Source organism: Macaca fascicularis, chromosome 1 (assembly GCF_037993035.2).
Source record: "Macaca fascicularis isolate 582-1 chromosome 1, T2T-MFA8v1.1".
Taxonomy (NCBI): domain Eukaryota; kingdom Metazoa; phylum Chordata; class Mammalia; order Primates; family Cercopithecidae; genus Macaca; species Macaca fascicularis.
The window spans coordinates 182500586-182521513 of NC_088375.1; the positions used below are offsets into that span (position 1 = coordinate 182500586).

The 20928-nt window shown below is 41.4% G+C and overlaps 1 protein-coding gene across 3 annotated transcripts in view; it reads right to left on the reverse strand.

Annotated features, from left to right (window-relative positions):
* The window catches only part of ZFYVE9 (zinc finger FYVE-type containing 9), a 203517-nt gene that overhangs the window by 119888 nt on the left and 62701 nt on the right, over window positions 1-20928 (reverse strand). For 2 of the 3 annotated variants that reach the window (XM_074006683.1, XM_045386337.3), the window contains exons 2-3: window positions 15119-15221; window positions 2081-2186 (exon numbers count right to left, since the gene is read on the reverse strand). In XM_074006683.1, coding sequence (XP_073862784.1) covers window positions 2081-2150 — 70 coding nt within the window. In that variant the 5' untranslated portion in view covers window positions 2151-2186; window positions 15119-15221. Of the gene's footprint in view, window positions 1-1125; window positions 1241-2080; window positions 2187-15118; window positions 15222-20928 lie in introns of all 3 variants that reach the window. The other variant, XM_074006690.1, reaches the window with a different exon arrangement.

The following is a 20928-nucleotide window of genomic DNA, read 5'->3' on the forward strand; positions in this document are numbered from 1 at the left end:
ATAGTTACAGCTTCTTACAAGAATATTTAGCAATGTTCAAACAGAAATGATCGGGTATTAAAATTTTCATTATTCAACTGCCTCCTACCTGGGCATAATGTTAACTGCCTAGTGTCATCACAGTCTGTGGTATATTTTTTCATTTAAATAAGAAAATAAATTAACACAAAATGAAAAATCATTTTATTTAAAGTATATTCTCTAAGATACCACAAGGCTTGAAGTGGTAGTTTTTAATGCAACTGGTAGTGAGATTCAAAAAAATAGTTCAAACAAATGAACCACAAAGTTACAACGAAGAAGCTGGTTTCAGAAATCCTTCTCCTTCTAAAGGAGTTATTATTTTGTAAGCAATTGCTCTATTTTCTAACTAAAATATTTTTACTGATTCAACAAAAATGTATTGAAATACAACTATACACAAAGCACCCTAATAGAATCTACAGAAGTCACAAAGAGACAAATGTAATGAACCAAGAGTTTGATTAGAGTCAGTGGTATTCTAGCACAGTATTCACATGATTAGGTGTAATACACATCTAGGTACTTATGACTTAAAGAACTGTGATACACAGAGGGCTAAATCTAATAAAAGATTAAGAAAATACTTATACAAACAGTTGAAACTCAGAAAATAATATACTTTCCAGCTTGGTAAGTACAAAGCCCACCTGGATGACATAAAACCCCAAATGATTAGATTTCACATTTACATGAATCAGGAATGAGTCTAGGAATACAGGTTAGTGTTAGGTCATCAATGGTAAAATATGAAAAGAGCAGGCCATTCTGGTAGCCTTCCTCTCTCTCTTCCCTCCTTACTGTCATGATCCCATATTCAATTTAAGACTGGCTCTATTAAAGATCTAAAGCAACAAAATCAAAACTAATCTGTCTTCCCATCTGCTATCAACGAATAGCCTGAATCACTGAATATAGCAAAGGTTTGTAAACCAATATGAAAATCATGGGCTACATTATTTTTTGAGACAGGGTCTCACTCTGTCATCTGGGCCGGAATACAGTGGCATGATCACAGCTCACTGCGGCCTCTATCTCTAGGGCTCAAGTGATTCTCCCTCCTTTGCCTCCCGAATAGCTGGGACCACAGGTGCACCACCACACCTGGCTAATTTTCTTTGTATTTTCTGTAGAGATGGAGTTTCATCATGTTGCCTGGACTGGAATCATGGACTTTGGATGGAAATATATCACTTTGTAAACTTGTTAATGCCATTTCCTGTTAGAAATAGAGAACACAGGGGAAATACAGTAAGGAGGAAGAAATTTAATTATAGCTTACCCATTCAAGTTAAACCAAGAGGGAAATTAGAAGTGAATCTCTTGGCCAGGCATGATGGCTCATGCCTATAGGAGGCTGAGGAGGGAGGACTGCTTGACACCAGGAGTTTAAGACCAGCCTGGCCAACATGGCAAAACCCCTTCTCTACTAAAAATACAAAAATTAGCCAGGCATGGTGGTGGGTGCCTGGAATCCCAGCTACTCTGGAGGCTGAGGCATGGGAATCACTTGAGCCAGGGAGGCAGAGGTTCCAGTGAGCACTGCACTCCAGCTTGGGAGACAGAGCAAGACTTTCTCAAAAAACAAACCAACCAACCAACCAACCAACAAACAAAAGAAGTGAATCTTAAGTGGACATTTCTACTGATGCTTGAGAATATATAATTAACCATTTAGGCAGTTGTGATATAAATAGTTTTAAATGTATCTTTACTGGGCAATCAATATGGAACGAGCTATTTTTCTTAGTTTAGGAAATGCAAGCGCATTTCTTGACAATACATTCACTGTATAGGGTAGGTAAAGCTCAGGCTCTAGTGTCACACTGCCTGGATTCTAATCCTGCCACTTGCTCACAAGACAACTTTGAGAAACTTGCTTAACCTCTCTTTGCCTCTACTCTCATCTATAAAATGGCAATAAGAAGGTCTGGGGATTGTAAGTATCTGGCATTTAGTGCTAAAAAATGTTATTCCTTCCCCTGTATATTATTAAATAATATATCCCCACATTCTCTATACCACAAACGCAAAGAGATTCACCAATGTAAATTCTCACCTTCGTTTTGTTCAAATTCATCCAACACCTTGTCCAGGTTGTAAGCTTCTGCTTGGAAGTAATTCTCCATCGGTGATGAAACACCACTTAAGAGACTTGTTTAAACCTAAAAAGTAAATGTGTATTACATTTTGAATTATTAAAATATAATTTATAAATCTTAAGTATATACACAAGGATAAAATCTCTTATAAATCTTTCCAGATAATGGTAAACTATAAAATCTGGCATCCCACTGGATATATTATAAAATCTTTAAGCTAATTAATTCTAAAAACCTGTAAGCTGACAATCAACAAAATATAACTAAATATAAAACGCAGACTTTGTGATCATTTCATGCTTCAACAGATACATTTCAGATGCTGGGAAAGGAATCATTGTTTGGTATAAAATTGTGTTTCTATTAAAGAACAAAGCTTACAGAACTTTTTTCAAATGGGAAATGACAGGAAAGTTTAAGGAGTAAGGGATATGAGTTCCAAAATGCTAATGATGACTCTGACCTGGTTATTTCTTTCTTTCTTTCTTTTTTTTTTTTTTTTTTTTGAGACAGAGTCTCGCTCTTGCTGCCCAGGCTGGAGTGCAATGGCTCCATCTTGGCTCACTGCAACCTCTGCCTCCCAAGTTCAATTGATTCTCCTGCTTTAGCCTCCCAAGTAGCTGGGATTACAGGCATGCACCACCATGCCTAGCTAATTTTGTATTTTTAGTAGAGACAGGGTTTCACCATGTTGGCCAGGCTGGTCTCAAACTCCTGACCTCAAGTGATCCACCCACCTCAACCTCCCAAAGCACTGGGATTACAGGCATGAGCCACGCACTTGGCCCTGACCTGGTTATTCTTTTAACCCTCTTCTTTTCAAGTACCATTTCTAAACTTTCTTTACTGTTAATCGATCCAAATGCATCCTCTGGGCATATATACTAGGTGTGTTGATGACTTAACAGATGCCACAGGCACATAATAAGTGTTAAGTAAATGCTACCTATTATCTCCTTTTTTCCATCATTATCATGATCTCCACACCTATTTCCTTAGTGTTTCAAATTTTTCTTTCCAAATTGAAAATTCTGCTTGGCTTCTTATTGATATAATACAAGGAAGGGAGATCAAATTACAAATTCCCCAAAAAGTCTGAGTAAGCAAAACATGAAAAAGAGAGAAAACCAGAAATGTAATAGCCTGTCTTTGTAAACTTTAAATATAAAAAGTGATGAACTTTCTTTGACTTACAAAGGTAGTGTTTTCTTCTCCTCTGAGGTATATAAAAGTGTCAATGATATTTCCCTCACTTTACAAATAAGAAAACAAGCTCAGGGAATTTAACTGACTTATTCAAGTATTTCCCGGACAGGCGTGGTGGCTCATGCCTGTAATTCCAGCACTTTGTGAGGCCAAGGTGGGTGGATCACCTGAGGTCAGAAGTTTGAGACCAACCTGGCCAATGTGGTGAAACCTCGTCTCTAGTAAAAATACACAAAAAATTAGCAGGAATAGAGTGCCAGTAAAATCAACCATGAGAAATTAGAATTCCTAACCTAGTCCTCACTCAGGAAAAAGAATATATTAAGTCTTCTCATCCAGGAACATAATAGGATTTGTCTTTATGCTAGCCCAGCTCTTTCTATGACTTTTAATAATGTTTTTAACTTTAAAAAGTCATTAAATATGCCGGGCGCGGTGGCTCAAGCCTGTAATCCCAGCACTTTGGGAGGCCGAGGCGGGCGGATCACAAGGTCAGGAGAGCGAGACCACAGTGAAACCCCGTCTCTACTAAAAATACAAAAAATTAGCCGGGCGCGGTGGCGGGCGCCTGTAGTCCCAGCTACTCAGGAGGCTGAGGCAGGAGAATGGCGGGAACCCGGGAGGCGGAGCTTGCAGTGAGCCGAGATCGCGCCACTGCACTCCAGCCTGGGCAACAGCGTGAGACTCCGTCTCAAAAAAAAAAAAAAAAAAAAAAGTCATTAAATATTGGACAGTCAGGAGAGAGGGTACATGCAACTACAAAGGAGTAACAATGAGGATCTTTGTGGTGATAGAATTATGCTGTATCTTAACAGTGATGGTGGATACACAACTGCAAAGAAGGCTGACTGGACTGCAACATCACAGCTGCGGCGACTATAGAAGGGAAAAATGGATTTTGGTGATTTTGGTGGATAACTGAGAGTTTTTGCTACAATGGGTGGAAACTTCCTAAAGAGGCAACACCTGAAGGATGAGATTTTGACAAGTGAAGGCAGAAAAGGGCACTCTCTTCTCACATTCCCATGTGAAAAGGCTAAAGGAGGAGAAATAGCTTGCCAACTGCAGACTCAGAGTTTTGGTAAAGGCATTGCTGCCAAGTACCTCTGCTCCATCCTCAACTGAAGAGAAAAAGGGCTCAGTTTCCTATCAAACACTGCTGGTCCCATGCCTTTCCTTACAGCTTACATGGAAAAGTCAGATAACTCAGCCAGAGTATGCAACATTCCATTAGTGAGTAGTGTAATCAGTTTTTGTAAACTTTCTCACCTATATACCCTCCACCATTTTCTACCCCTTCTGAAAGGAAAATCTTGGGGCCCCAAAATCACTAAGCTAAAGGGAAAAGTCAAGCTGGGAACTGCTTAGGGCAAACATCCCTCCCATTCTATTCAGTCACCCTTCTGCTGAATGAGGTAAATGCACATCTGTTGCCTCCTTTGGAGAGGCTAATCAGAAACTCAAAAGAATGTAATCATTTGTCTATTATCTACCTATGATCTGGAAGCCCCTCTCTGCTTCCAGTAGTCCTGCCTTTGCCTTGAATTGTCCCACCTTTCTGGACAGAACCAATGTTCATCTTACATATGTTGATTGATGTCTCATGTCTCCCTAAAATGTGTAAAACCAAGTTGTGCTCTGACTACCCTGGGCACATGTTGTCAGTGATACAGGAGTTAAGAAGAAATCACCTAGGCAGATAGTAAGGGTATGAGAGTCCTCAGTAAGGCTTTTCTTTTTAATGAAAAGCAGCCCCAAATCATTTTCTTTTTTCTTTCTGAGTCGGAGTCTCACTCTGTTGCCCAGGCTGGAGGGCAGTGGCGTGATCTCAGTTCACTGCAACCTCTGCCTCCTGAGTTCAAGCAATTCTCCTGCCTCAGCCTCCCGAGTAGCTGGGATTACAGGCTCGCGCCACCATGCCCGGCTAATTTTTGTATTTTTAGTAGAGATGGGGTTTCACCACATTGGCAAGGCTGGAAATCATTTTCAAACAAAGAGTAGTTTGTGAAGTTGAGCTGTAGACATAGACAAGCAAGTTGGGAGCTTGCACGGGTGAATGCCAGCAGGAACTAGGGACTAGACATGCTCAAGATGGAGGTTCCATATTCCCTTCTCTGCCAGCCACATACACAGTAAGGAACAGGTAAGATGGCGTCTGCCAAGGAGAAAGTTTGTTTGCATAGTAAGATTAGGGTGAGGCAACCAGCCTTCCCTGCATGCTATGTAAACTTCATACCTGATCGAATCAATCTGTGAGCCCTATGTAAATCAGACACCACCTCCTCAACCTGGACTATAAAATTCAGTGCATCCACCACCTGCCAGTCTTTTCCCTCGGAAGACTCCTCTCTCTCAATAGAGAGAACTGTTTTTCTTTCTCCTTTCTTCTGCTTATTAAACCTCCACTCCTAAACTCCCCATGTGTGTCGGTGTCCTAAATTTTCCTGGCACTAGACAATGAACCCTGGGTATATACCTCAGACAACACAGTTGCTTCATCGGGACCTCCTGAGTGTCCTCAACCTTGGCAAAATAAACTTTCTAAATAAACTGAGACCTTTCCCAGATGTTGGGATAACTGAGTTCCTCTTCAAAGACTCAACTTCCTGGTCATAAGTTGTAAACAATCCTACCCTCTCTTCTGTTAAGTCTAACCGTTTCTTTTTTACCACCACCCCTTCACAAATCGCACATTTACCCTATTTGGAAAAGTTTAAGCCTTGGCCAATCAGGATCAGCTTAGACTGTGCAGTCCAACCCAGCCAATAGGGGAAATACACAGAAACAGAAGCTGTGTTAGGGTTAAAAACCCCTCCCTTAGTTTGGTGTGCTCTTGTATTTGTAACAGGCATAAGCAGCACCCTTCTGCAGAAGTAAAGTGCCTTGCTGAGAAAATTTCTAAGTGCAGGTTTCTTTTTGGCTACACTGAGCACTTGTTTCCAACAAATTTGGGGGCTTGTCCAGGATCCCATTCTCCTTTGGGAGGGGCTAGTGATTATCTTTCACAGGGAGACGCATCCCACTGCCTTGTTGTGGTGGCCCCAGGAGTGGAGGATCGAATCCCGCCCAAAGTGATGAATAAATCCAGACTCTCAGCAACATGGGCTGTAGGGAAGATCCTTAAGAATTCCACAGTGACCAGGTAACTCTGTGCACAGACCAAGGTAAGAAACGTTGCTACTGGGGTGACAAAGTATTCCTTGGTGGCTGGGTTGAAAGGAATGAGTTAGGTGGCTAGAGGTTGAAAGTGTGTGAGTTAAATGCGCCACTGGGCATGAAACGAGTGTGGAGTCCAGACTTGGTTCCATGGTCACCTCATAGGACTTAGGGCAGTTTTGCAGTCAGCGGATCATACCAACCCACCAATGTTAAGGGGGACTTAAAATTCCCACAAGGGAAGCAGTCAATAAGGACAAAGTGGGTGCTCACAAGAGTACAAGAAACCTCCAGTGGGAAAAGGGGAGGTTCAGCTTCTAGGACACGGGAGCACAAGAAATCTCTAATATGAAACATTTAGCCTCACCAACTGCCAGGATGGGAAATACCCCAAGTAAAAGGCCAAGCAGACAATAAAATTCTCCCTGACAATCCCCTATGCCTTATGTTAAAATACTGGAAGGATAATGAAAGGACCAAACACAAGAAAAGACAGCATACGATAAAGTATTGCTGTTTTATTTGGACTAAGGAACCCATCCTCAGACCTTCAGTCTTTTGGCCAGTAGGTCAATGATAAAAGTCCAGTTTCTCAAGAGGAAACAGATTATGCTCTATGTTGGAGAAAAAGACCTGTCCTTCTCTAACCCCTAAAGGATGAGAAAGCAAAGCCAAACTTAATACCTCCCAAAGATGACCTACCTAAGTCAAATTCTGTATCTAAAGATGCATGGGATCCTCTAGACCACCTTCCCCTGCCTATCCCTCCACTCCAAGTGGAACACTCAGTCCTTCCCCTGCCTACCACTCCACCCCAAGCTGAACACTCAGTTCCTCCCTCATATAACCCTGCCCCATGGGCCTTGCCACTCCACATCCCTGCTGGACAGCCACCGAACATGCCTTTTCCTCAGGAAAGCTCCAATGGGAAACAGAACAATGCCAAAGGGATATCCAAAACTTTCCTTTCCTCTCTTCCTCAAAGAAGTCTGCCCTAATCCTTTTTCCCTTAAGGGAAGTACCACTAGGAGGAGGGGATATTGGCTTCGTAAATGCCCACTTAACTAGTTCAGAGGTTAGAAATCTAAGAAGGGAACTCAAACCACTGTTAGATGACCCTTTTGGAGTCGCAGATCAAATTGGCCAATTTATGGAGTCACAACCGTACACTTGGGCTGAATTAATGTCTATTCTAGGTATTCTCTTCTCAGGAAAGGAAAGAACCATGATCTGCAGGGCTACTATGATAGTCCAGGAGCGTGAACACCCTCCTGTTCAAAATGTCCTTGCAGCGAAGCATAAATTCCTGGCTCAGGACCCTCAGTGGGATAACAACAATGAAGCCCACTGAGAAAACATGAGAGATCTCAGGGATATGACAATTAAAGGGATTTGGAATCAGTTCCTTGGACCCTAATATTTCCCAAGCATTTAATGTACAACAAAGGAAAGATGAAGGGCCCATAGAATCCTTAAACAGACTTAAGGAACAGATAAGAAAATATGTAGGTTTAGACACAGAGGACCCACGGGGACAAGGAATGTTAAAGCTCCACTTTGTCACCAATATTTGGCCGGACATTGCAAAAAAAAAAAAAAAAAAAAAATACAAAAGACAGAAAATTGGAAAAACCATCCCATAGAGGAACTTTTAAGAGGCCCAAAAGGTATATGTACAGAGGGATGAGGAAAGGAAGAAGCAAAAGGCAAAGATTACGCTGTCCACCCTATAACAGGGAACTCTTCAACAGGAAGCCCAGGGAAATAGAACTTGTAGATCTTCTAAGTACCCAGCTGTCCGACTCTATACAGGAAGCAAAGGGATGAAACCTGAGAGTCAGGGAACAGGGAGGGGGAGAAGGGAAAACAGATGTTTCTGGTGTGGAAAGCCAGGACATTTAAAGAGGGAATGTCCTGAATGGGAGAGGGAAAAGAAAGTCCTTCCACTCATGACATTTGAAGAATAGGGGGGTCAGGGACTCTACATCTTCCATCTTGAGTCCCACCAAGAGCCCTTGATAAATTTAACGGTGGGACCCAAATAAGAGATAGTCACTTTCTTAGTCTGTTCAGGAGCAGCTCGCTTTCCCTATGTTTTCTCTCATCAGGTTTAGCATGTTCAGCAGAAAACCTTACTGTCTCAGGGGTTACAGGGGAAGGATTTGGGGCAAAAATTCTAGAGGAAACTGAAGTCAAATATAAGAATAACTCGGCCACTAAGTTCTTGTTAATTCCCAAAGCAGGAACTAATTTATTAGGAAGGGACTTAAGGTTAAGGTTAGGCACAGGCTTATATGTTAATCAGGGAAAACCCCTTACTTCCTTAAACCTGCTCACCACTTCGGAAGAAAGCCAAATCCATCATGATGTATGGTCGAAGGAAAGAAATCGAGAAAAGCTACAGGTTCCTCCAATTCATGTCAAATTAAAAACTTCCAGGGATGTAGTAAAAAGAAAACAATACCCTATTCCCTTGGAAGCCAGGATAGGTTTAAAACCTATAACTGAAAGCCTTGTCCACGATGGGCTCCTTGAACCCTGTATGCCCCCTTATAACACTGCAATATTGCCTGTAAGGAAGCCAGACAGGTCATACCAGCTAGTGCAAGACCTCCAGGCTACTAATCAAATAGTTCAAACCACCCACCCTGTTGTTCACAATCCTTACACCACTGTCAGTAGAATCCCACACAACCACCAGTGGTTCACAGTGATAGATTTAAAAGATGCCTTTTGGGCTTGCCCTTTAGCGGAGGACAGTCGGGACATGTTTGCCTTTGAGTGGGAGGACCCTGACTCCAGTAGAAAAGAGCAGTACCAACGGACAGTCTTGCCCCAAGGGTTTACAGAGTCCCCAAATCTATTTGGTCAAATATTAGAACAAGTTCTAGAAAACTTCTCCCTGCCTTCATCCATACGCCTTCTCCAGTATGTGGATGACCTGCTCATTTCAGGAGATGACAAGGATCAAGTAACAGCAATTTCAGTTAACTTCCTAAATTTCCTAAGAGAACAATGGTTACAGGGCTCAAAGAATAAACTCCAATTCGTAGAACCTGAGGTGAAATACCTAGGACACCTCATCAGTAAAGGTAAATGAAAGACAGCACCCAAACAAATTGAAGGTATGGTATCTTTGCCTTTACCCGAAACAAAGCAGGAGCTTACGAAATTCTTAGGATTGGTTGGTTATTGTCATCTGTGGGTTAACTCTTACGCCTTAAAAACAAAGCTGCTATAGCAAAAACTCACTCAAAAAAGACCAGACCCTGTAAATCCTCCTTTGGACCCCATCAGAGATCCAACAGGTAGAAGAATTAAAACACCTACTTGTAACAGCCCCTGTTCTGGTCTTGCCCTCCTTAGAACAGCCATTCCACCTTTTTGTTAATATAAGCAAAGGAGTGGCCTTAGGAGTACTCACCCACAAACACGGAGGCCACCGACAGCCTGTAGCCTTCCCGTCAAAAATCCTTGACCCAGTAACCCATGGATGGCCCAAATGCATACAATCCATACCAGCAACTGCCTTGCTAACAGAAGAAAGCAGGAAAATAACCTTTGGGGGAAACCTCATCATAAGTACCCCTCATCAAGTCAGAACCATTCTTAATCAGAAGGCAGAGAGATGGCTCACTGACTCAAGAATTTTAAAATATGAAGCTATCTTATTAGAGAGAGATGACCTAACACTAACTACTGACAATTCATCAACCCCGCTGCTTTCCTAACAGGAAATCCAAACCCGGAAGAATCTGAGCATAAATGCTTAGATCTAGTCAGTTATCAAACTAGAGTCAGACTGGATCTAAGCAAAACCCCTTTCCAAACAGGGCATCACCTCTTTAGACGGTTCCCCCCAGATCACTGAAGGAAAAAGGTACAACGGGTACTCCGTAGTTGATGGGGAAATCCTCACAGAGGTAGAGTCAGGAAGACTGCCAAATAACTGGTCTGCCCAAACATGTGAACTCTTTGCATTAAACCAAGCCTTAAAATCCCTGCAGAATCAAGAAGGAACTATTTACACTGACTCCAAGTATGCCTTCAGAGCAGTTCATACCTTTGGAAAAATCTGGACTGAACGAGGCTTCATCAATAGTAAGGGCCAAGATTTGGTCCACAAAGAATTAATTTTGCAAGTATTAGAAAATCTTCAGCTGCCAGAAGAAATTGCAGTTGTCCAGGACACCAAAAGAACCCATCCTTTGAAAGCCAGTGAAATAACCTCGCAGATCAAATGGCTAAGCAAGCTGCCTCTTCCCAAAAGGCACCCATTTTCCATCTATCCCTTTGTCTCCCCCTCCAGCTGTGATCCCCATCTTCTCTCACGCAGACTTTTCTCTAAAGAAAATAGGAGCTCAGGAGAGCCCAGAGGGAAAGTAGGTATTACCAGATGGAAGGGAAATGCTGTCTAAGCCTCTCATGAGGGAAATATTGTCACAGCTTCATCCAGGAACTCACTGGGGTCCTCAAGCTATGTGTGATGCAGCCCTCACAGTCTATGGGTGTGTAGAGATAAATACCCTCACTAAGCAAGTGGAGGATAGTTGCATCATGTGCAGAAAAATTAATAAGCAAACCCTAAAGAAGCAACCTCCCATGGGAAGAAACCTAGGGTTAAGGCCGTTCCAAAGCGTCCAAGTTGATTACACTGAAATGCCCCTAAGAGGCCGCCTCAAGTATTTAGTAGTCATAGCAGACCATCTCACCCACTGGGTAGAAACCATCCCCTTCCCAAGTACAACTGCCAGCAATGTAGTCAAAGCACTGTTGGAACATATATCCAGGTTTGGACTAATAGAGAACATTGATTCAGACAATGGGACCCACTTCACTGCACACATCATTAAGGGGCTAGCCCAAGCACTAGGAATAAAATGGGAATATCATACTCCCTGGCATCCGCCTTCATCAGGGAGGGTAGAAAGAATTAATCAAACTCTAAAAAAATCACCTAACCAAATTAATCTTGGAAATCCAGTTACCATGGACAAAATGCCTTCCCATTGCCTCAGTAAGAATCCAAACTGCCCCTCAAAAAGACCTTGGCCTGGCAGGGCGTGGTGGCTCACATCTGTAATCCCAGCACTTTGGGAGGCCAAAGAGGGCGGATCACAAGGTCAGGAGTTCAAGACCAATCTGGCCAATATGGCGAAACCCCGTCTCTACTAAAAATACAAAAATTAGCCAGGCGTGGTGGCTGGTGTCTGTAGTCCCAGCTACTCGGGAGGCTGAGGCAGAAGAATTGCTTGAACCTGGGAGGTGCAGGTTGCAGTGAGCCAAGATCGCTGCGCTCCAGCCAGGGCAACAGAGCGAGACTCCTGTCTCCAAAAAAAAAAAAAAAAAAAAGATCTTGGCCTGGCCTGTCCCCTTATGAAATACTCTATGGGCTGCCTTATCTAAATTCCACTACTGACCTTCCTACATTTGAAACAAAAGATCAGTTTCTAAAAATATATATATTTGGTCTGTCTTCCACCCTTTCCACCCTCAGGACTCAAGGCCTCCTAGCACAAACTCCACCCCTCGAATTCCCAGTTTACCAACACCAGACCAGAGATCATGTCCTTATCAGATGTTGGAAAGAAGGAAAGGTTAAGTCAACCTGGGAAGGACCTTATCTAATACTCCTAATCACTGAGACAGCAATCCGAATGGCCGAAAAGGGGTGGACCCATCACACTCGGGTAAAAAGGGCCCCAAACCTTGCAAAGTCATGGACCATCATTCCAGGATCAATGCCCTCCAAACTACATTCAAAAAGGTTTAATCTATCTTTTTATTCTTCCTTTAGCTACCCAAGGACACCTTATCATCAGTGTAACCCCATCACCCTCCTCCCAAACAATTACATTCAATGCTTGTCTTGTCATACCCTATGGAAACCTCCAAAGTCAAAGACAGCTAGCTTCTTCAGAAAAGTACCTCTGCCCCTCCACCCGCAGAAAAACCAGTATCACCCCGGACCCTTGCAATCGACGACCACAAGCCTTTAAGGGGTTATGTTATAGTTGAGGAGATGTTATCTTGACCACCAAATATCAGGGCTGGACCTCCTTAGAGGGTTGCACCACCCTAAAACCCTACCTCCACTTCACCAAAGGAACCACCCCCTCAAATTGCCAAAACCACCAGTGCAACCCAGTACTTCTCTCTATTCCTATCCCCACCTCCACCGACCGTATCCCCACTTTAGAGCGCCTTTATGGCCTAGGAGCGGATGTCACTGCAAAAGACCCTACAGGCATCTTTGAAATGAGGTTTGCTCCTCCTCCTCCATCTCCCTCCATTACTCACTTCCCAAAACCACAAAAATCAAACCATTTCTCGCTTCATGTCTAATGACAAAACCAAAGTAGCTATAGTAGAAGTAAAGGATTTACAGCAAACCCTAGCCATAGAAACCGGTTATCAAGATGTAAATGCCTAGCTGGAATGGATTAAATATTCCATTCACACCCTAAATAAAACCGATTGTTACGCTTGTGCAACAGGCAGGCCAGAAACCCAAATTGTTCCCCTCCCACTCAGATGGGCCAACCCATCAGGCAAAGACTGTATGGTAGCTCTCTTCCAGCACCTCACAGCCTGGGGAAACAAGTCATGTGCCACTCTTTCACTACTTTTCCCAAAAGTCAGGAGCCCTATGGGACAGCCCCCAAGGGACATTCGACTTCCTGCTCTCAATGCCAATTTTACCTTGTGTCTCTTACAACAAGGGGAAAATTTGACATTCCTTGGAAACCTGATGGGATGCAGTGGACCTAAACCTTTTCAAGAGCTAACCAATCAGTCAGCCCCAGTCCATCCCCAAGTGGATGTATAGTGGTATAGAGGGGGACCAATATTTGGAACACTGCCAAGCAACTGGAGTGGCACTTGTGCTCTGATCCAATTGGCCATCCCTTTCACCTTGGCATTTCATCAGGAAGCAGGTAACCAGAAGAAAAAAAGAAGCCCCAATAAATGGGTCCTTTGACCCCCAAGTTTACATAGACAGCATCGGGGTCCTGCAGAGGGTACCAAATGAATTCAAAGCTCAAAACCAAATACCCACCAGGTTCGAGTCTATATTATTCTGGTAGTCCACTATAAACAAAAATGTAGACTGGATACATTACATATACTACAATCAGCAGCAATTCATCAATTATACCAGAGATGCCATAAAAGGAATTGCTGAAATTAGACCCCACCAGCCAGATGGCCTGGGAAAATAGAATAACCCTTGACATGGTGTTGGCCAAAAAAGGTGAAGTCTATGTCATGATCAGGGTCCAGTGTTTTATTTTATTCCTAATAATACAGCCCCCGACGGGACAATCATAAAAGCCTTACAAGGCCTTACCATCCTAGCAAATGAACTAGCCGAAAACTCTGGAATAGACGACCCCTTTACAGGACTAATGGAAAGGTGGTCTGGAAAATGGAAAGGACTCATGACCTCAATCTTTACCTTCCTTGCAATTGTTAGAGGTGTACTCATCCTTGTGGGTTGCTGTATCATACCCTGTATTTGTGGGTTAACCCAAAGGCTCACAGAAGCAGCTCTCACAAAAACCTCCCCAACCTCTCCCCCTCTGTACTCAGATAAGCTCTTGCACCTAGATAATCAAGAAGAACAACATAGCCAGATCCTGTTAAAGAAACTTGAAGATGAAGAACTATAAGACAGAAGAGGGGAGATTGTTGGTACAACTGAGTTCCTCTTCAAAGACTCAACTTCCTGGTCATAAGTTGTAAACAATCCTACCCCCTCTTCTGTTAAGCCTAACCATTTCTTCTTTACCCACCCTGCCCCTTCACAAATCACACATTTACCTTATTTGGAAAAGTTTAAGCCTTAGCCAGTGAGGATCAGCTTAGATTATGCAGTCCAACTCCAGTCAATAGGGGAAAGACACAGAAACAGGAACTGTGTTAGGGTTAAAAGCCCCTTCCTTCCTTCCTTTGTTCAGTGTGCTCCTGCATTTGTAACAGGAGTGAACAGCACCCTTCTGCAGAAGTAAAAGTGCCTTGCTGAGAAAATTTCTGTCTTAAGTGCAGGTTTCTTTTGGCTACACCAAGCACTTGTTTCCAACACAGATACTGGGGGTTCACACCCTTAAATAATCTTAAGACTTGAAAAAAAACAACATGACTCCTAGTTAGGAAAAAGTCAAGGGTTCCTGCTCTACAAGAATACTTCCAATTTTCTGCTGGAAATTATTGCTCTACATAATAACTTATCTAAAAATACAAAATAAAATAATGTAATTAACTTTACATTTCTGATTCCCCATCCCCAAATCAGCTTTACTTGTTTAGCTCTTGCATGAGCTAAAATATTGCTCAAAGTCATATTTTTTTCTGAAATTACCTTTCTATACTCAACTAACTCTAAAACGAAGGAGCCAGCACTGGTAGGGAAATTAGCATTGTGACCACTGTGACATAAAATAACAGTGATTTTTAAATACCCTTTTCCTCTGAATTTAAGTCAAATCTTTTTGAAGAAAATCATACTCCTGATTTAATAAGATACAATGTTACAAATGAAGCAAATAACATATATGCATCAGCATTATCTTCTATAGATCTCATTGGTTTCTCAAGTTCAATCTCTAAGAGAAATAAAAACATTTTCTTACCTTTTTCCCCTTACACACGTGATAAGGAACAGACTTCTCGGTGCTTACTCATGCTTGCTGCACCACCAGCCAGTCCTGCTGATTCAGTATGCTCTGTTTGATCCTAAATGAAAAACACATTGCTCATTACACTTGATGAAACAATAAACCCTAATTTTCTTCATATAAATCTATCATAGCCAGACAAACAAAAGCAATGGGGCTTGAACAGTAAATACAATTATACCTTTGGATTCAAAGACCTGGCTTGCATGCAAGGCAGCAACAGAGACATTTTATTGTCTGAAAAGGCCAAAAGTTAAATGTTTCAACAAAGAAGAGTTTTTGCACGTTTATTTTCAATGGATAATACAAAGTGAAACATCAACAGCAGGCACTTTCTACCCAATGACTTCAATTGTGTTAATTCATAAGTATATAATTTGCCTTATAATGGGCCCTCCAAGAATCCAAAGCTAAGAAAACTGCTGCTTCACAAGAATGTCCTTCTAGCGCGATTTTTTTTCAATACATACAGAATTCTTAAGTTGAGTTTCACAAGTTTCTTGTTGTGATTTTTACTGCCAAACTATTTTTTTCTCCAAATGGAGTCTCTTCATTCCAGTCCTCCTCCAACTGCTTAGAAGCAATGGATCTATTAACCCAATATTAACCTTCCCTATCAGGGGTGTATGCAAAAGACAAAGGCTCTTCAAATATTACTACCCTCTTGTGAAAATATGACAATATCCATTAAGTTATGGTAGCCCAACTATAACTGCTTAGAGACAATGTAAAATTCTTTAAGGGCCTAATTTAGCCTTGAACAAGATTAGTAGTTGAAGCTAATCAGAATAAAACTAAGACTATGAATATTATATTATCAGTATAAAATATCTAACACATAATCATAGTATTTTCAGAACAGGTAAGTATATTGGAGATAATTTAATGAACACAGATAAACTGTGTTAAAGATAAACTGAGGCAGCAAGAAAAATTTCCTGACATTACAAATATTCTATTATCAGACGTGAAAATGATGTGCTTAATAAAAAATAAGAGAATAAGAAAAAGACCTAAAATTCAAGTTTCCAAGACCCAATAAAGAATAAAGAATGAAAATCACTGGTAAAAGATTTCCCTGTCTTGAGAACTAGAAAAATATGCACGCTATGATATACTCTAAATGAGAAGAGCTACTGACACTAAGAAACAGATTTATATCTATTAAATAAAGGACTAAGTCATATCAGAAGTATGAAAGTATAAAAATACAAACCAAGGTCAAAATGAGAAAGAAAGTAAAGTAACCACCCCTCTAATATCTAGCTAATTAAAGATTTTCTTAAACAAAATTAACTCTATAGATTCAAGGTCAAATCATATATACAGTTTTTCAATATTGTGAGGCAAGTCCAATAATACAACAGATAATTTTATATATCAACTTGCCTGAGACATGGGGTACTCAAATTAAATACTATTTCTGGGTATGTCTGTGAGGGTGTTTCTGGATGAGATTAGCATTTGAATCAGTGTACTGAATAAAACAGATTGCCCTCCCCAATGTGACCAGACATGATCCAATCCATTGAGGACGTGAATAAAACAAGGCTTGAGGAAGAGGGAATTTTCTCTGATTGGTTGAATTGGGACATCAATCTTCTGCCCTCAGAATGGGACTTACACTATTGGCCCTCTAGTCTCAGAATGACACCACCAGCTTTCCTAGGTCTCCAGCTTGCAGAGAGCAGATTGTGAAACTTCTCAGCCTCCATAAATGCATGAGCCAATTCCTTATAATAAATTTAAACACACACACATACGCACACACAGCCCTCTATATACTGTTGGTTCTGTTTCTTTGCAGAACCCTGACTAATACAAATAATATTATAGGTTTTTCTACTGGAATTATATTCCAGTCTCAGCTGGCAAAGCCTCCACTGTAGCTAAATCCAACCATCCACCTACTACATACATTCCCCTAAGTAGCTGAAATCTACTAGATTTCAGGAAAACCACACAAGATTTAAGGAAAATCACACAAGACCACTAGTGGCTGGTCTCAACTATTTTATTTTATTTTATCTTATTTTATTTATTTTTGAGATGGAGTCTCACTCAGTCGCCCAGGCTGGAGTGCAGTGGTGCAATCTTGGCTCACTGCAACCTCTACCTCCCAGGTTTAAGAGGTTCTTGTGCCTCAGCCTCCTGAGTAGCTGGGATTACAGGCATTTGCCACCACGCCCAGCTAATTTTTGTACTTTTAGTAGAGATGGGGTTTCACTGTGTTACCCAGGCTGGTCTCAAACTCCTGATCTCAGAAGATTCGCCTGCCTTGGCCTCCCAAAGTGCTGGGATTACAGGCATGAGGCACTGCGCCTGGCCACATTTATAACTTTACATTACATTTTCCTTAATCTACTTTCAACCTGCACCTCATCCCCTCCTGATATGCTTGGTATCCTTCAATTCAAAGTATCCTCTATTCAATTCTTCCAGAAAATAAACTTCTAGACCCCTGCAGGATGAAGGGGAAAGTTATTTGGCTACATAGGTAGGATTCAGCAGAACATATGCAAAACTAATCATTCCTTGTATCATATTCCAGCCAATCTATTTTCAGTACCACACCTCACCTAAGCCCTTAGAGATCCTTGGAGTCTCTATATCACAAATCTCTCTAAGGTGTTGTGGGGCTTCTCAACATATCTCCCTCTGCAGGCAAGTAGCTTATTGCATCTTCAGTTTGAAGACCTTCACTCTTTCCATTTACTGAAATCTTTCATCCACTGTTATCTCCTCTTCTGTTCTTACTTCTTACCATTTTATGAGGGTTTCAAGACAGAAAGAAAATAAATGGTGTGTGTGAGGAAGGGTCAATCCATCCTTTTTTTTTTTTTGAGACAGAGTCTTGCTCTGTCGCCAGGCTGAAATGCAGTGGCACAATCTCCGCTCACTGCAACCTCTGTCTCCTGGGTTCAAGCAATTCTCCTGCCTCACCCTTCTGAGTAGCTGGGACTACAGATGCATGCCACCACGTCTGGCTAATTTTTTCGTATTTTAGTAGAGACAGGGTTTCACCAAGTTGCCCAGGCTGGTCTCGAACTCCTGAGCTCAGACAATCTGCCCACCACAGCCTCCCAAAGTGCTAGGATTTCAGATGTGAGCCACCACGCCCGGTCTCATCCTGTTTAATTATAAGTCTCCATTCTTACCTTTGAGAAGTGACATATAATAAAATAAAATTATTGCATTCATTCTTAAAAGTAGACTTACAGTTGCTAATGCCCTAATAAATAAAGAAATAATTCAGAAAAATGAAGGGAAAGGGAGACACAGAGAGAAACATAAGCAATAGGTAGTGAAAAGAAGTATTCCATCACCTCCCATGGAGAATATGCTTCTTAGGTAAAGAGACAAATACTCCAGTACTTTTTACCCAGAATGAGCAATTTACAGTAATGACTTCTTCATTGTCTTTTGACATTATAGAATCATTTTTTGGAAGTAACAGAAGTTTAGTAAATGGATAGATGGACAAGTATACAACATAAAACAGTACAAATGTCTTAAATACAGTTCAAGATACACGAGAGGAAAACAAAGAATTTCACAGAACTCCTCTAATATTCCACTCAAATGTCACCTCCCAATGTGAAATTAATAATTACAATAATTAATCACATAGTTCTCCATGCTCCTATAATGTTTATATTTCATATTCCCTCTTTACAAAATGACTACACTAAACCATACGTCCATCCAAGACAGGAAACCCTTTTTATTAATCCTTTTATTCCAAGGCCCCAGCACAATTCTTTTCACACAGTAGTATTCAAAATATGTGGAATGATTTAATTATTTATTAAGTATAGCATAAAACACACTACCATGGCAAGGATTCCAAAGAAGTTCCTAATTTCATCACCCTCATCCCATTTCTACAACTGCCTTAGCTTAGGCCCTCATCAGTTCTAGCCTAGAGTGGTTCATATAGTTACCAAACTAGTGTTACTGCCTTCATTTCTCTATAAAATATATCCTTCATAATCTTACTGAAATAGCTTTCTAAAAAGAAAATCATAAATCATAAATCTGGCCAGGTGCAGTGACTCACACCTGTAATCCCAGCACTTTGGGAGGCCAAGGTGGGTGGCTCACTTGAGGCTAGGAGAGTTCAAAACCATCCTGGCCAACATGGCGAGGCCCCATCACTACTAAAATTACAAAAATTAGCCAGGCATAGTGGCGCATGCCTGTAGTCCCAGCTATTTGGGAGACTGAGGCAGGAGGACAGTTTGAGCCTGGGAGGTGGAAGCTGCAGTGAGCTGTGATCATGACACTGTACTCCAGCCTGGGCAACAGAGTCAGACCTTGTCTCAAAAAATAAATAAATAAAAATAAATTTTTTACTTTGAAATATAAAAACTGAAAAGCAAAGGGAATGGAAAAGATAAGGAATCTCCCTGGGATATATAACAGAAGACTAAAATTTTAACTGTAATACGAAGGAACGTTAAAGAACCATCATTTAAAATTAAGAAACAAAGATTTTATTTTTTATATAAACTTATAAGGAAAGGTGACAGGTATAAAGATGATGTTTAAAATATAAAATGCAAGAAATTCATTCTGATATGAACATGTTTATAACAGAAGATTTGTGAGGGTGAAAATTTCCAAAATCCTGGCCACAGATTTTTAAAAAGAAAAGAAAAGGAGGATATATTAGAAAATATTCTTAGTTAAAGATGTTTCCTGTCTTGGCTGTGATTAATACTATTCTCTACAGACAAATTCAGTATCTGACCAGTAATCAAACTTTTAAATTTTATTTTATTTCTTAGAGATGGGGTCTCGTAGTGTTGACAAGGCTAGATTCAAACTCCTGGGCTCAAGTGATCCTCTGGCCTCAGCCTCCTGAGGCTGGGAGTAGCTAGGACTGCAGGTACACACCACTGCACCCAGCTCAGTAAAGAAACTTCTTAACATTTCTGCCAGAAAGTCTGACGCAGTGTTCAAACTCAACAGGTACAAAATCACATTCAATCTTCCAAGTTCTCTCTTTCGGTTCCCAATCTTAGTCTGAGCAGGGTTCTCAGGTAGGGATGGCAGATTGTATTTTTTTTAAATGGCTGCTACCATATCTCCCATCCCATATGATTTTTTAATGTAGTTGTGACACAGCACCTGTGACTCAGGTATCACAGTCACATTAAGAAGATAGTGTGGAATGGGAGATTTCAACTGAGTGGTGAAATCTACGTCTCCTTCCTCTAAACCTGGGCAGACATTCACGACTACCTCACCTAATGGAGTATAACAAAAGGGAAACTATGTAACTTCCAAGGCCAGGTCATAAAAGGCAATACAGTTTCTGATTGCTCCTTTTGGGACACTCACTCTTGGAACCCAGTAACCATGCCAGAGAAACCACATGGAAAGCCCACATTTTGGTGATCTGTCCCATGAATCTCTACACATGTGAATGAGCAAGCCTCAAGACGACTCTAACCCAGCCACTGACTACAACTGCATGAAAACCGTAAGAGAGAACCACCTGGCCAGGTGCAATGGCTCACATCTGTAATCCCAGCACTTTGGGAGGCTGAGGTGGGCAGATCATCCGAGATCAGAAGTTCGAGAAGAGCCTGGCCAACATGGTGAAACCTCGTATCTGCTAAAAATACAAAACTCAGCCAGGTGTGGTGGCAGGCACCTGTAGTCCCAGCTACTGGGTAGGCTGAGGTATGAGAATCCCTTGAACTCAGGAAGTAGATGTTGCAGTGAGCCAAGCTCGCACCACTGCACTCCAGCCTGAG